Below are 14,741 nucleotides of genomic sequence, written 5' to 3' on the forward strand. Positions count from 1 at the left end.
CAATCCATCACAGAGCTTCGACCACAATGCCTCCCCTCTTCCTTATACAGAGCCAATCAAGCCTGTCTAGACTCCGTCTGGCCAATAGCACAGCTGAGATTCCAACCCAGATCTTAGCAGTGATAAGCTAGTGGAATAGATAGATCACTGTGCCACCCAAGCACCTGATCCAAAATACAGGTATTAAAAATGTTAACCCTTTTTTGGGACAGCCTTTGAATTAAAATGACCCCATCAACAGTTTGCACCCCACCGGCTTTTTATTCTATTGTATTAAAGGAAAGCAAATACACATTCTACAAAACAGTACTTTTATAACTTTCTATTGTATACATTTACACCTATAATCACTGTACACATAACTATACGTATATCAGATATTTACGTTTTTATTTCAAGATTTATACCTATATATATATATATATATATATATATATATATATATATATATATATATATATATATATACAGTGTATCACAAAAGTGAGTACACCCCTCACATTTCTGCAAATATTTCATTATATCTTTTCATGGGACAACACTATAGACATGAAACTTGGATATAACTTAGAGTAGTCAGTGTACAGCTTGTATAGCAGTGTAGATTTACTGTCTTCTGAAAATAACTCAACACACAGCCATTAATGTCTAAATGGCTGGCAACATAAGTGAGTACACCCCACAGTGAACATGTCCAAATTGTGCCCAAAGTGTCAATATTTTGTGTGACCACCATTATTATCACTGCCTTAACCCTCCTGGGCATGGAATTCACCAGAGCTGCACAGGTTGCTACTGGAATCCTCTTCCACTCCTCCATGATGACATCACGGAGCTGGTGGATGTTAGACACCTTGAACTCCTCCACCTTCCACTTGAGGATGCACCACAGGTGCTCAATTGGGTTTAGTCCATCACCTTTACCTTCAGCTTCCTCAGCAAGGCAGTTGTCATCTTGGAGGTTGTGTTTGGGGTCGTTATCCTGTTGGAAAACTGCCATGAGGCCCAGTTTTCGAAGGGAGGGGATCATGCTCTGTTTCAGAATGTCACAGTACATGTTGGAATTCATGTTTCCCTCAATGAACTGCAGCTCCCCAGTGCCAGCAACACTCATGCAGCCCAAGACCATGATGCTACCACCACCATGCTTGACTGTAGGCAAGATACAGTTGTCTTGGTACTTCTCACCAGGGCGCCGCCACACATGCTGGACACCATCTGAGCCAAACAAGTTTATCTTGGTCTCGTCAGACCACAGGGCATTCCAGTAATCCATGTTCTTGGACTGCTTGTCTTCAGCAAACTGTTTGCGGGCTTTCTTGTGCGTCAGCTTCCTTCTGGGATGACGACCATGCAGACCGAGTTGATGCAGTGTGCGGCGTATGGTCTGAGCACTGACAGGCTGACCTCCCACGTCTTCAACCTCTGCAGCAATGCTGGCAGCACTCATGTGTCTATTTTTTAAAGCCAACCTCTGGATATGACGCTGAACACGTGGACTCAACTTCTTTGGTCGACCCTGGCGAAGCCTGTTCCGAGTGGAACCTGTCCTGGAAAACCGCTGTATGACCTTGGCCACCATGCTGTAGCTCAGTTTCAGGGTGTTAGCAATCTTCTTATAGCCCAGGCCATCTTTGTGGAGAGCAACAATTCTATTTCTCACATCCTCAAAGAGTTCTTTGCCATGAGGTGCCATGTTGAATATCCAGTGGCCAGTATGAGAGAATTGTACCCAAAACACCAAATTTAACAGCCCTGCTCCCCATTTACACCTGGGACCTTGACACATGACACCAGGGAGGGACAACGACACATTTGGGCACAATTTGGACATGTTCACTGTGGGGTGTACTCACTTATGTTGCCAGCCATTTAGACATTAATGGCTGTGTGTTGAGTTATTTTCAGAAGACAGTAAATCTACACTGCTATACAAGCTGTACACTGACTACTCTAAGTTATATCCAAGTTTCATGTCTATAGTGTTGTCCCATTTAAAGATATAATGAAATATTTGCAGAAATGTGAGGGGTGTACTCACTTTTGTGATACACTGTATATATATATATATATATATATATATATATATATATTAGGGCTGTCAAACAATAAAAAATTGTAATCGCGAGTAATCTCAGAATTTCATATGGTTAATCGCGATTAATTGCTTTGCTTTTTTTTTTTTTAAAAGGAGGTGGTTTTAATGTTATGGCTGATCGGTGTACATACACTAACATACACAAAAACTCATTCACAATCAACACATACTAGTATGAGAACTCATGAGTAGTATGACAACTCATACTAGTGACTATATTACTTGCATCTTTGCACAATATTGCATGTTTTTGCACCTTATTCTCACCTTATTCTTCCTGCTGCTATATAAACCCTACGCTGCTAACTGGATATCAAAATACGTTTTATTAGGGCTGTCAAAGTTAACGCGATAATAATAACGCGTTCCACTGTTGCCAGATTGGGCGGTTATCCGCCAAATTGGGCAGATTTTGTTGGAAAACTATTTAATAGCATTTAAATAACACTTCTGTTTAAAAGAAAATATTCAGTTTTAAGAAGCAAAGTAAAGTCTTTAAAACTTTACTTTAAAAGTAAAGTCAATTTTCAATACTGATTTGGCTTAGTGTTGGTCAGTCTGTATCATATTCTTGAAATGACAAAGTATTGCAAAGGAATATCTTTAAAAATTCTTCCTCATAATGTTAAGGTTGCTATATTTTGGTTTTTCACTTGTCAGGGAAAATTAAGAGTGAAAAAAGCTTATTATTATCATGCGTGTGATATATATCATTTACGTGATCTGCGTATCACGTTACCACTGTGTTGTACGTCACTGAGCTGATATGTGTATCAGGTGACCAGCGGGTAACGGCGTGTTATGTTTAAGTGTGATGCTCCAAGTTGTGGATTAAGCAATAAAGACAACACGTTCTCCACATAACTAGTGTCATTTGTATTTCGTGGTTAAGTACAAAACATAACAATGCGGGTCTGATGTAATTCTACATGGCACTCCTTCTAAATTTTTCCTGTATATTTTTAATCGCGTTAAATTGAGATCGCGTTAATGCGTTATATCGCGTTAACTTCGACAGCCCTAATATATATATTTACATTTTTGTAATTGTTAGCAGACGCTTTTATCCAAAGTGACTTACAGCACTGTGACAGTACAGTATATTGTCTAAGCAGTTGAGGGTTAAGGGTCTTGCTCAAGAGCCCAACAGTGACAACCTGGCAGTGATGGGGCTTGAATCAGTGAGCTTTTGATTAATAGTCCAGTACCTTAGCCGCTAGGCTACAATTGCCATGTATTTGTATAATTTGTACATTTGTATATATTGTTTATTAAAATATATAGACTACTGCTGCTATTATTATTTTAAATTGTAGTCCATGCCATCGTCATACGAACAAACTGCACTATATGCATACAGTACATTTACATTGTCGGCATTTAACAGACGCTTCTATCCAAAGCGACTTACAGTACTGTGACAGTATGCAGTCTAAGCAATTGAGGGTTAAGGGCCTTGCTCCAGGGCCCAACAGTGGCAACCCGGCAGTGGTGGGGCTTGAACCGGCAACCTTCTGACTACTGGACCAGTACCTTAATCACTAGGCTACAACTGCCCTATTGTACAACTGCCCTACAGTATATTGTATATATGCACATTGTACATTGCCTACAGCCTACCTACTTTTGTATTTGTATTAGTTCTTCTTATTTTCTTCCTGTTCAGCTACTGGAGGCCAATAATTTATATTGGGATAAATACAGTGTGTGTCTATCTATCTATCTATCTATCTATCTATCTATCTATCTATCTATCTATCTATCTATCTATCTATCTAATTAAGAAAAAGAACAATTCTCGGTGATGGCACAGTTCTGGCTGGACACTTATTAGAAACAGCCTGCTTGCTGCAGCAAGAGTAACTCGTTCTGCCTGGTAGAGATGCTGGGACAAGCGGCAGAAGAATACAGAGTGCAGTATGTTGTACGTGATCAGACTATAAGAATCAGCTGTTGACTAATGTGAAGATGCAGCCAGTGGCTTCACGTGCCTCAGAAGAGCCGCGTGTTAGCCCCTAGCCCTCATGGTTGTAGACAGGGGAACTGAGTATATCGAAGGAAGAAAGATTCTTCTATTGGATTCATGTCAAGCCAATAGAAATGTGTGTTCACCTGTCTTCCATGATCTCTGAAGAACTCCCCTGCATTGTCGATGACCTGTTCGTCAGTCATGTGACCATAAGGCTGCTCCTGACATACACTAAGCATCTCCCACAGGGTCACCCCGAACGCCCACACATCACTGGCTGTAGTGAACTTGCCCTGCACACAAACATGCACACACAGACTTAATAAACAATAATGCATTCAGGTAGACTCACAATCGAAGAGCATTAGTAACTTCTATTCACAGTATCAAAAATGATGTGCAATTCGAGCCCTAGCAGATCTTGTCTGGGTAGGTATCAGACCCCAGAGTCTTGGCCACCCAACAACCTGTCGGGGGGTTCCTTCCTCGGACCAGGTACTCACCACAGCCGCCTGTGAACACCACTTGGAGTTTCTGAGATGCTACATAATGATTTTGCCTGTATCAAAGTGTCACTGATCAGATCTACTGCATTCAACATGTGAGCTAAAAATAACTACCATTAGCCGCATACTTCAGTCAATTTTAGGCCATTTTATCAGAATAACATGGCCTAATAATAAAATGTGAAAGTAAAGACTTCTCACCATGAGGATACACTCCCAGGCCATCCAGCGAATGGGCAGCACTGCTCTCCCCTGGATCCTGTAATAATCTCCAGCGTACAGGTTTCGGCTCATGCCAAAGTCGGCGATCTTGATGTGTCTCTCTCCTGTTCTGTCGTCTCCCTCCCCTCTCTCTCCTCCCACCAGACAGTTACGCGTAGCCAAGTCTCGGTGCACGAAGTTCAGAGACGCCAGAAACTTCATTCCAGATGCAATCTGACTCGCCATGGAGATCAGAGCTGGGTAGCTGATGCGCAAAAACAAAAGGCAACTTTGTGTTACAATGCAGATTAAGTTAATGTAGGTGTTGATGTGTACTGCTATAAATCTTATATCTAAAAAACCTATCCGCTCATCTATTTATGCATCTATCAATCTGCCTGTTTATCAATGTATCTATTCGTCCATGCAATTACGTCTATGCAATGGGCCCATCAACTACTAATATTTTTCAAGCGACCCACATTTTGTGCATGATTACCGCAACCCAGGCAACACAAACAATGCTTCAATCACAAACGAACTATGCTTAATTAATAAAAATGGTGGCAATCTGGTCCCACTGTAGCTTACAAGATGTAACATAAAGCCTCCACAAGAGGTATTTGTGTACAAGTTTATTTCATGTTTGTGCCTGTAAAAACATCTGGAGTAGCTCAAGCTGTTTTTAACCTGCTTAATAGTTGGCCAACTTTCATTTTATTTCGAAAATACCTCATGAGCCTTTTCAAAAACGGTAACGGCCCGCAAATGGCCCGCAGGCCGTAGTTTGGACATCCCTGTCTTAAATGAGTCGTGTCACCAAAACTACATCAACATCAGCATGGGTTGTTAAAGGAACCAATAGGTAAGAACTGAATCAGTAATCTATTATTTGATTTTTATTATAGTTAAAAAGCATGCAAGCAAGTCTGTGGGTACCTGATGGTTGGCGAGTTGTGCGATGGGCCGGTCTTATCCAGGAGTACTCGCTGGGAGAGGTACTGGTTGAGGTCTCCACTCTCCATGTATTCAGTAACCATACACAGTGGGTCGCTGCTTACACACACCCCCAGCAGCTGGATAATATTCGGATCTTTCAGACGGGACAAGATCTTTACCTCCTTTAGGAAGTCATTCCTGCAGTACAGAATAAATAAAGCAAGTTAAGAAGAATAGCACTGAGCTATAAATAAGGATCTGCTGCTTTTTTTGTTGGTAGATAAAATCGATGAAGATAGTAACCTGGCGTTTTTTGAAGCATCAGGGCGCAGGATTTTGACAGCAACCAACAGAGGGCGTCCTTTCCTCACGTTGAAGGGGAACTCCAGGTTTGGGAGGTCTTGAGGGTTTTCAATCTCACACAAGTGAACCTTAGAGGACACAAATAAGATGACACTGATTTCGCAATGAAGGATAAAAACATGCAAAGAAAAAACTGTGAGGGTGTGTAGGATGGTCGTGGATTGATTTTTGTTTTTATTACAGTAACTGCATTGAAAATTACCACAGTATTTTGGATTATGTTTTTCCCTATGTGGCATAATAATCTAAGGGAGATGGATGCCTTTATTCGTCATATATACAGTGTATCACAAAAGTGAGTACACCCCTCACATTTCTGCAGATATTTAAGTATATCTTTTCATGGGACAACACTGACAAAATGACACTTTGACACAATGAAAAGTAGTCTGTGTGCAGCTTATATAACAGTGTAAATTTATTCTTCCCTCAAAATAACTCAAAATACAGCCATTAATGTCTAAACCACCGGCAACAAAAGTGAGTACACCCCTAAGAGAATACACCCCTAAATGTCCAAATTGAGCACTGCTTGTCATTTTCCCTCCAAAATGTCATGTGATTTGTTAGTGTTACTAGGTCTCAGGTATGCATAGGGAGCAGGTGTGTTCAATTTAGTAGTACAGCTCTCACACTCTCTCATACTGGTCACTGAAAGTTCCAACATGGCACCTCATGGCAAAGAACTCTCTGAGGATCTTAAAAGACGAATTGTTGCGCTACATAAAGATGGCCAAGGCTACAAGAAGATTGCCAACACCCTGAAACTGAGCTGCAGCACAGTGGCCAAGATCATCCAGCGTTTTAAAAGAGCAGGGTCCACTCAGAACAGACCTCGCGTTGGTCGTCCAAAGAAGCTGAGTGCACGTGCTCAGCGTCACATCCAACTGCTGTCTTTGAAAGATAGGCGCAGGAGTGCTGTCAGCATTGCTGCAGAGATTGAAAAGGTGGGGGGTCAGCCTGTCAGTGCTCAGACCATACGCCGCACACTACATCAAATTGGTCTGCATGGCTGTCACCCCAGAAGGAAGCCTCTTCTGAAGTCTTTACACAAGAAAGCCCGCAAACAGTTTGCTGAAGACATGTCAACAAAGGACATGGATTACTGGAACCATGTCCTATGGTCTGATGAGACCAAGATTAATTTGTTTGGTTCAGATGGTCTCAAGCATGTGTGGCGGCAATCAGGTGAGGAGTACAAAGATAAGTGTGTCATGCCTACAGTCAAGCATGGTGGTGGGAATGCCATGGTCTGGGGCTGCATGAGTGCAGCAGGTGTTGGGGAGTTACATTTCATTGAGGGACACATGAACTCCAATATGTACTGTGAAATACTGAAGCAGAGCATGATCCCCTCCCTCCGGAAACTGGGTTGCAGGGCAGTGTTCCAGCATGATAATGACCCCAAACACACCTCTAAGACGACCACTGCTTTATTGAAGAGGCTGAGGGTAAAGGTGATGGACTGGCCAAGCATGTCTCCAGACCTAAACCCAATAGAACATCTTTGGGGCATCCTCAAGCGGAAGGTGGAGGAGCGCAAAGTCTCGAATATCCGCCAGCTCCGTGATGTCGTCATGGAGGAGTGGAAAAGCATTCCAGTGGCAACCTGTGAAGCTCTGGTAAACTCCATGCCCAGGAGAGTTAAGGCAGTTCTGGGAAATAATGGTGGCCACACAAAATATTGACACTTCAGGAACTTTCACTAAGGGGTGTACTCACTTTTGTTGCCGGTGGTTTAGACATTAATGGCTGTATATTGAGTTATTTTGAGGGAAGAATACATTTACACTGTTATATAAGCTGCACACAGACTACTTTTCATTGTGTCAAAGTGTCATTTTGTCAGTGTTGTCCCATGAAAAGATATACTTCAATATCTGCAGAAATGTGAGGGGTGTACTCACTTTTGTGATACACTGTACATAGAAACATAAAATTTTCCTCATATAAGAGCATGTTTCGAAGCTGGGGTCAGCTGTACATCCTTGCTCAAGGCCCCAACAGTGGACATATGGCAGAGCTGGGATTTAGACCCCCAACCTTTTGATTTACAGCCCAAAGCTCGACCCATGAGGCTATCACTATCTAATTAAAATAAACAGTAGATATCTTTTCCCATTCTGGCAGAGTAGATCTCTATTCCTGAAGCTAATGAAACACTCACAGTTTAAATTCTATTCATAATTACAGTAACCACACAGAAAATGATAACATTGTGGTAACTTCGTAAAGTATTTCTGATTTCCAGCTATAAAAAAATTAAATGACTGACATTTCTGCTTCAAAACTTGGTATTGTCTCAATGTCTCATGTTTATTACATCTGTATACAGACAAAACCTACTGTTCTTTTTAGGTGATTAGTTTGTTGAATTTTTTCTGCTGTGTTCCATGTTATTTTATGTCCTGCCATGTTTGTGTATGCATGATCGTGACAGTTTGTGCTTTAAAAGTGTGCCTCTGAGTGTGTGCCACCAGTTGTAATTTATCATAACCACTAACGAGCACTAATGAGGCCATGCCGCAAAGTTTACTAGATGTTTAATGGATCATAAAGTTTATTTATGTATCACATGACCCAGGAGATTTTTTTGGACATCATTCAAAGACATGCACAGAATAAATGATTCCTTTCACACCGGATGCCCTTCTTGACCAAACCCACTTATTTATCCGTGCTTGGGACCTGCACCAACGGTGCCAACCCCCAATGGCTAGGTTTACGTAACGGCATGCGCCTTCTGTATCTGTGAGCCCAGGATTTAGACCACAAGAAGTCAGGCACTGACTATCATTACACCACTTGAGCTCACTATGACCTAAAGTATGTGGACACCCCTCTATAAAGACATGGTTTGACCAGTTTGATATGGAGAAACTTCAGTGGCCTGGGCAGAACCCTGATCTTAACTCTAACACCTTTGGGTTTAATTTATGTCAATTTGACGTCATGCCTAAGCTCACGAGCGCTCTTTGGACTGAATGGGCAGACACACTTCAGAAGCCTTCTCAGAAAAGCTGCCACATGGATGTTATGAAAAATAACTAAATGACTGCATTTTACTTGCCATAACAACCTCATTGTGTGTGTCTGTGCACGCATTTGTACAGTACCTCTCCGAACTGGCCCTCGCCGAGTTTCTCTTTAAAGACCAGCTGCTCCCGTGGTAGTTCAGGAAGGTGCAGGGACTCGGTGGGCGTGGCCGACAGGGCAGGAACGGCGTATGTGTTGTTCCCACTTACGCCCTGCAGGCTGATTATGTCCGCCTCGGCATAATGAGGCACGCTGGGTCCCGAGGCTTCGGCGTAATGAGCTCCGGGTAGCATGGGGGGCGGAGCTCCGGGATACGGAGGCGGTCCTTCCTGAACTGGCAGGGCTTTATCCTCTACATCTATGCCGCATGCTGTGAAGATATGATACACGAACAACAAAAAACGTAAATATGTAGGACCTGATTTGGTCCCCAAATATGACTTGCATTTATAAAGCTTAAAAACAAATACAAACTAATACCCCCCACCACCATCTTCCAAAAAAATTCCCTCAAAGTGACGTAAACAACGAGTTTCTGGTGTGACCATGGCAATGGCTGACTAACATGCTTCTCAAAGTAGTGATTAAATACTGTTCATGCAGTTAGAAAGTTATGATTGTGTATTGGAAAACATGGCACTTATAATTTACTGTGCCTTGAAAAACTAACTGTTTTAAGTGTCCAAATACTTATGGTGCTGGACTTTTTAACAGTTAAGCTGATTGTACCATTTTGCAACGTATACATTTCTGATTCTGCAGATAATGCTAACAACAGAGCTGTTATGATCTGGTACTGTTCCTGTTTTTAACGTCGTTTTCTATCTCTATTCTAGAGATATCTGTGTCTGTATAAGCTCTTGTAGTACTCAGAATGAACAAATGCCAATGGTACTGCAGAAAACACTAGGACCTGATGCATTTTGGTTTTGCTTCATTAACCACCGTTATATGGTTCACCATTCAAACAATCTATAGGGCTAATCCTTTAATATATCAAGACATAATGTCAACTTTAGAATTACCGTGGTACCTTGTAACTCGACGTACCCTAAACTTACAAACTCGACACCCTTTGTTGAGAAATGTGTACCCTTAAACTCGACGTTTCCTGTGAGAGGTGTGGTAAAATGTCATCAAAGTGTGCATATGAGACGAATCTGCGTTTGTGTAAAATAACCATCAAATTCACTCTGAAAGCTCCACATGTATCTGTGTATCACTTTTAAACTTGCGTTACAGCTCAGGGTGCTAAGACATTGTGAGAATCGGCTTTTCTGAGAGAGTCATGTGACAATGTATTAAAAGAACTAAACTTCTCTAAATTATTACAACCCATAAGTTCTCTCCTCTAATTTAATTCCTCACTCGTTGTTTTAGTACAATAAGCCACATTAAGCTTTGTGCACCGGCACACGTCATAGGAAATAACAGCACAGCGGTTAAAAAAGTAAAGGTAAAGGTTTTATTGTATTTTTACTCATTTTAACTGTTTGTCAATTGTATTTCAGTGTTTTTATATTATATCTGTGTTATTTTCAGTGTATAAGTGTCAAAAACAACCCCATTATTTTACATAAGTCTAAAATATATGCAGTTCCACGGGACCATGGAACACATTTACAGGTTTCCCATACATCTTTATGGGAAAAAAATACCTTGAAACTCAGCACCACTCCCAGACCCAAATGATGTCGCATTTTAAGGAACCACTGTATTAGCACCCTTGGTAAAACTGTGTAAAAGGTCATGAAACAATGCTGTCTATGTGGTGGCTTAGTTCAATATAATCGTTTAGTCACAGAAAAGTTGAACAGTTGGAGAAATATTTACTCTCCAGAGTGTAAATAGATTGTTTAATTACAGGCAGATGCAATTAGATTTGAGCAAGTATTCTTAATGTTTATTCAATATTTCTCTGAAATGTCTCTTTACTTTTACATGCCAGTTCTCCATTTCTCTGTTACCCTATATGGGGCCCGCTCTTACCCTGGGGCAGGTTTTGGGGTTTTTCTGGCCCTCTGGAGGAGTTTGTCAGACTGTTTGAGCCATGTCTCAGGTCAGAAAGTAGGAGATGATAAGCTGGGTTGTTCAACAGCAAGGCTGGTCAGATACACAAACACATTCACAGAACACAGAACACACCACAATGCATTGTGCAACACATAAACAGTGCAAAGAATGCAGCAAGACGAATATACAGTCAGTCACAACATAGAACAACATAGCACAACACACACAAACAAACACAAAAGATTGTTAGGGGTGGTGGAGGAACAAAAGAATGTAACTGTCATAGACAAGATGCAAAACCCACAAAACGGAGCAAGCAGGGTTATTATTACTCATACAGCAAGCAGTTAATCAATATCACATCAGCATACAATACAGCATTCAATACAGTCATTGATTTCACATCAGAAAAGAATGTTGGTATGTAGAGCTATGACGGGCATGATTGCACCACTTTATATTACAGTTCTTTCTTTCTTTTTCTTATTCCATTTTTATCAAACACTTTATCCTAGGGCTGAGGCCGGTCTGGTTTCACCAGGAAACACTGGGCACAAGATAAGAATACCCTTGACAGTGCACCAATCCTTTGCAGGAGTTTTGTCACCGCCCAGTTAGACACAGCCAATTAAGTCTGGCCAGCTGATAGCAAAGCTGAGATTCAAACCTGGATGGGTTTGCGATTGAGATTTTGGGTGTAAATACCGTTTGAGCCTGTTACAGGCTAAATGAGCTCAGACTCAGTCTAACTGTATTTCAGAGGAATTTGGATGGAAAGCCCATGAACTATACACGTCGTGGGAACATTACAAACACTGTTAAATGGATCACAATGGACTGTAGACGCTTTAACATAGTTAACGATGTGGGTCTACATGACGTTATACGTGTTGCATCTAGAAATGGTTCACTGTAGTACCCTGAGCGCCTGTTTTCAGTGGCAGGGTTATGAACAGATTCTCACTTTTGCCAGATAATGTTGCCAGACTTGTCTATATAGGCATTGGCTGGCTTTCTAAAGATAATTTAGATTTAATAATTGCATCATAATTTTATTAAAATTTTTTATTGGTAAACATTTTCCTAATTAAAATAAAATGCAATAAAAAGGTGCACAACTGTTCAAATTTTGCTTGGTTATTTTTGCAGTCGATTAATAATGATGAAAATTTTTTATTGTGTGACACCCCTAATTTAAACATTTGTTTTTGCTATTTAATAACTTTCAGTGCATACAGCCACCTCAATCTTACACAAACTGTCTTTTGACTGTATTTTTATAAGGAAAAAAAAAACTGCAGCATTGTGATACTAGTTTGACTACTTTCTCTTGACCTACATCTTTAATTTCATAGGGTCACAATGGTCCTTCTTCTTATATACCCAGTTTATAATTGTATTTACCTCAGAAGATAGGCTTGACCATCCAAGCATGTCCACCAAAACAACAACCAATGTTTCAGGTTGTTGTCTTGTTGAAAGGTCCAGATTTAGTTTGCTAGTTTGTATGTGTGGCGTTCCATGAAGCTAGCTTGATAACAATTTACTCTAGGATCAGTGGATTTAATTTTGGTGTTTCCAGTAATTCAGGTATAAATTTGCCAATCACGGTTTATGCACAGATAATCAGTTGAAGATAAGTTATTACAACAACCGATGAAAAAGCATTAATTACTGGGTGCATTCTGGGTATATTGCAAAATCTGCAAAATAGTACCCAAAGTAGTGTGAATAAACATCCAGTAAGTGGCAGTTCTGCAGACACTAACTACGCTTTACAAACATAGTAAGCAGAAGTATCTCTGAACTCACGACACATCAAAACTTGTGGGCTATGGGCTATAACAGCAGACCACATCACGTTTTACTAATTTAATTAAGATCTGGAGTCTAAGGCTACATACAGTAGGCACAGGTTCACCAATGCTGGACAACTGAATGAAAAAACCTTACTTGGTCAGCTGAAATTTCATCTGTGGTGTGAGTTTGATGTGAACAGCATGAGTTGTGTCTGTGTCTATCTGCCTTTTGGAAAATTAGGGCAATAGTGGTGGTGTAATAGTGTGGTGAATGGCACAGTGTGTTGTTTCTGACCATGTGTATCCATATATGGCCTCAATTTCAACTTGCAGTGCAATCATACTGAAGAACAAGTCATATTAAACTGGTTCCATAAACAGGCAGTAAGTGTACCTTAATAGCCTTCCTTGTCACCAAATCTGAATCCAATAAAACTATTTTGGAATGTGGTACATTTATTTATTTACTTATTTATTTATTAGGATTTTAACGTAATCTTTTACATACTTTGGTTATATTCATGACAGGACAGGTCAACACAATCGAACACACTCATGGACAATTTTGTATCTTCAATTCACCTCACTTGCATGTTTTTGAACTTTGGAAGGAAACCAGAGCTCCCCAAGGAAACCACGCAGACACAGGGAGAACATGCAAACTCCATACAGAAAGGACTCAGACTGCTTCACCTGGACCTTCTTGCTGTGAGGTGCCAGTGCTACCCATTGAGCCACCTTGCTGCTCAGGATGTGGTAGGATTAATCTAACAGACTGTTTCCACAGCTTATGAAACACATCCCACAAAGAACTGAGACTGTTGTGAAAGTAAAGGGGGTTCCACCTAGTAGCAATATGGTGTTTCTAACAAAGTATGTATGTAGTCTATGCAAATGCTTCAGTGTGTCAATAGTTAAATGTACAGTTGTGTTCAAAATAATAGCAGTCCAACATCACTAACCAGATCAATCACTGTTTTTGGTAGAAATTATATTTATACATGGCAAAAAACTTACTAGTAGGTGTAGTAGAGTAATAAAAAACCAACAGACCCAACCATCATGACATGCATGCTGCTGATTCTGTGTAATTGAATAAGTAACTAAAAGGGGCGTGTTCAAAATAATAGCAGTGTAAAGTTCAATTAGTGAGGTCATTCATTCTGTGAAAAAATGGGTGTCAAACAGGTGGCCCTTATTAAAGTATAAAAGCAGCAGATGTTGTACATGCTGGTTATGGTGCATTTCTCTCTAAAAAACAGAGTGAAATGGGTCGTTCCAGACATTGTTCAGAAGAACAGCGTACTTTGATTAAAAAGTCGATTGGAGAGGGAAAAACATAAAAAAGTGCAGAAAATTATAGGCTGCTCAGCTAAAATGATTTCAAATGCTTTAAAATGGCAACCCAAATCAGAAAGACGTGGAAGAAAATGGAAAACTACCATTCGGATGGATTGAAGAATAGCCAAAATGGCAAAGACTCAGCCAATGATCAGCTACAGGGAGATCAAAGAAGGTCTAAAGTTACCTAAGAGTACTGTGACAGTTAGAAGACGCCTGTGTGAAGCCAAGCTATCGGCAAGAAGCCCCCGCAAAGTCCCATTGTTGCAAAAACGACATGTGCTGAAGAGGTTACAATTTGCCAAAGAACACATTGACTGGCCTAAAGAGAAATGGCGCAACATTTTGTGGACTGATTAAAGCAAGATTGTTCTTTTTGGGTCTAGTGGCCGCAGACAGTTTGTCAGACGACCCCCGAACACTGAATTCAAGCCACAGTACACTGTGAAGACAGTGAAGCATGGTGGCGCAAGCAT

General features: G+C 40.7%; 1 protein-coding gene across 1 annotated transcript in view; it reads right to left on the reverse strand.

Moving 5' to 3' along the window:
- The window catches only part of ddr1 (discoidin domain receptor tyrosine kinase 1), a 38,968-nt gene that overhangs the window by 476 nt on the left and 23,751 nt on the right, over positions 1 to 14,741 (reverse strand). Inside the window, exons 11-16 of the mRNA XM_062992748.1 lie at positions 11,102 to 11,215; positions 9,193 to 9,482; positions 6,017 to 6,144; positions 5,714 to 5,911; positions 4,775 to 5,039; positions 4,211 to 4,360 (exon numbers count right to left, since the gene is read on the reverse strand). Coding sequence (XP_062848818.1) covers positions 4,211 to 4,360; positions 4,775 to 5,039; positions 5,714 to 5,911; positions 6,017 to 6,144; positions 9,193 to 9,482; positions 11,102 to 11,215 — 1,145 coding nt within the window. The remainder of the gene's footprint in view (positions 1 to 4,210; positions 4,361 to 4,774; positions 5,040 to 5,713; positions 5,912 to 6,016; positions 6,145 to 9,192; positions 9,483 to 11,101; positions 11,216 to 14,741) is intronic.

Source organism: Trichomycterus rosablanca, chromosome 3 (assembly GCF_030014385.1).
Source record: "Trichomycterus rosablanca isolate fTriRos1 chromosome 3, fTriRos1.hap1, whole genome shotgun sequence".
NCBI classification, from domain to species: Eukaryota; Metazoa; Chordata; class Actinopteri; order Siluriformes; family Trichomycteridae; genus Trichomycterus; species Trichomycterus rosablanca.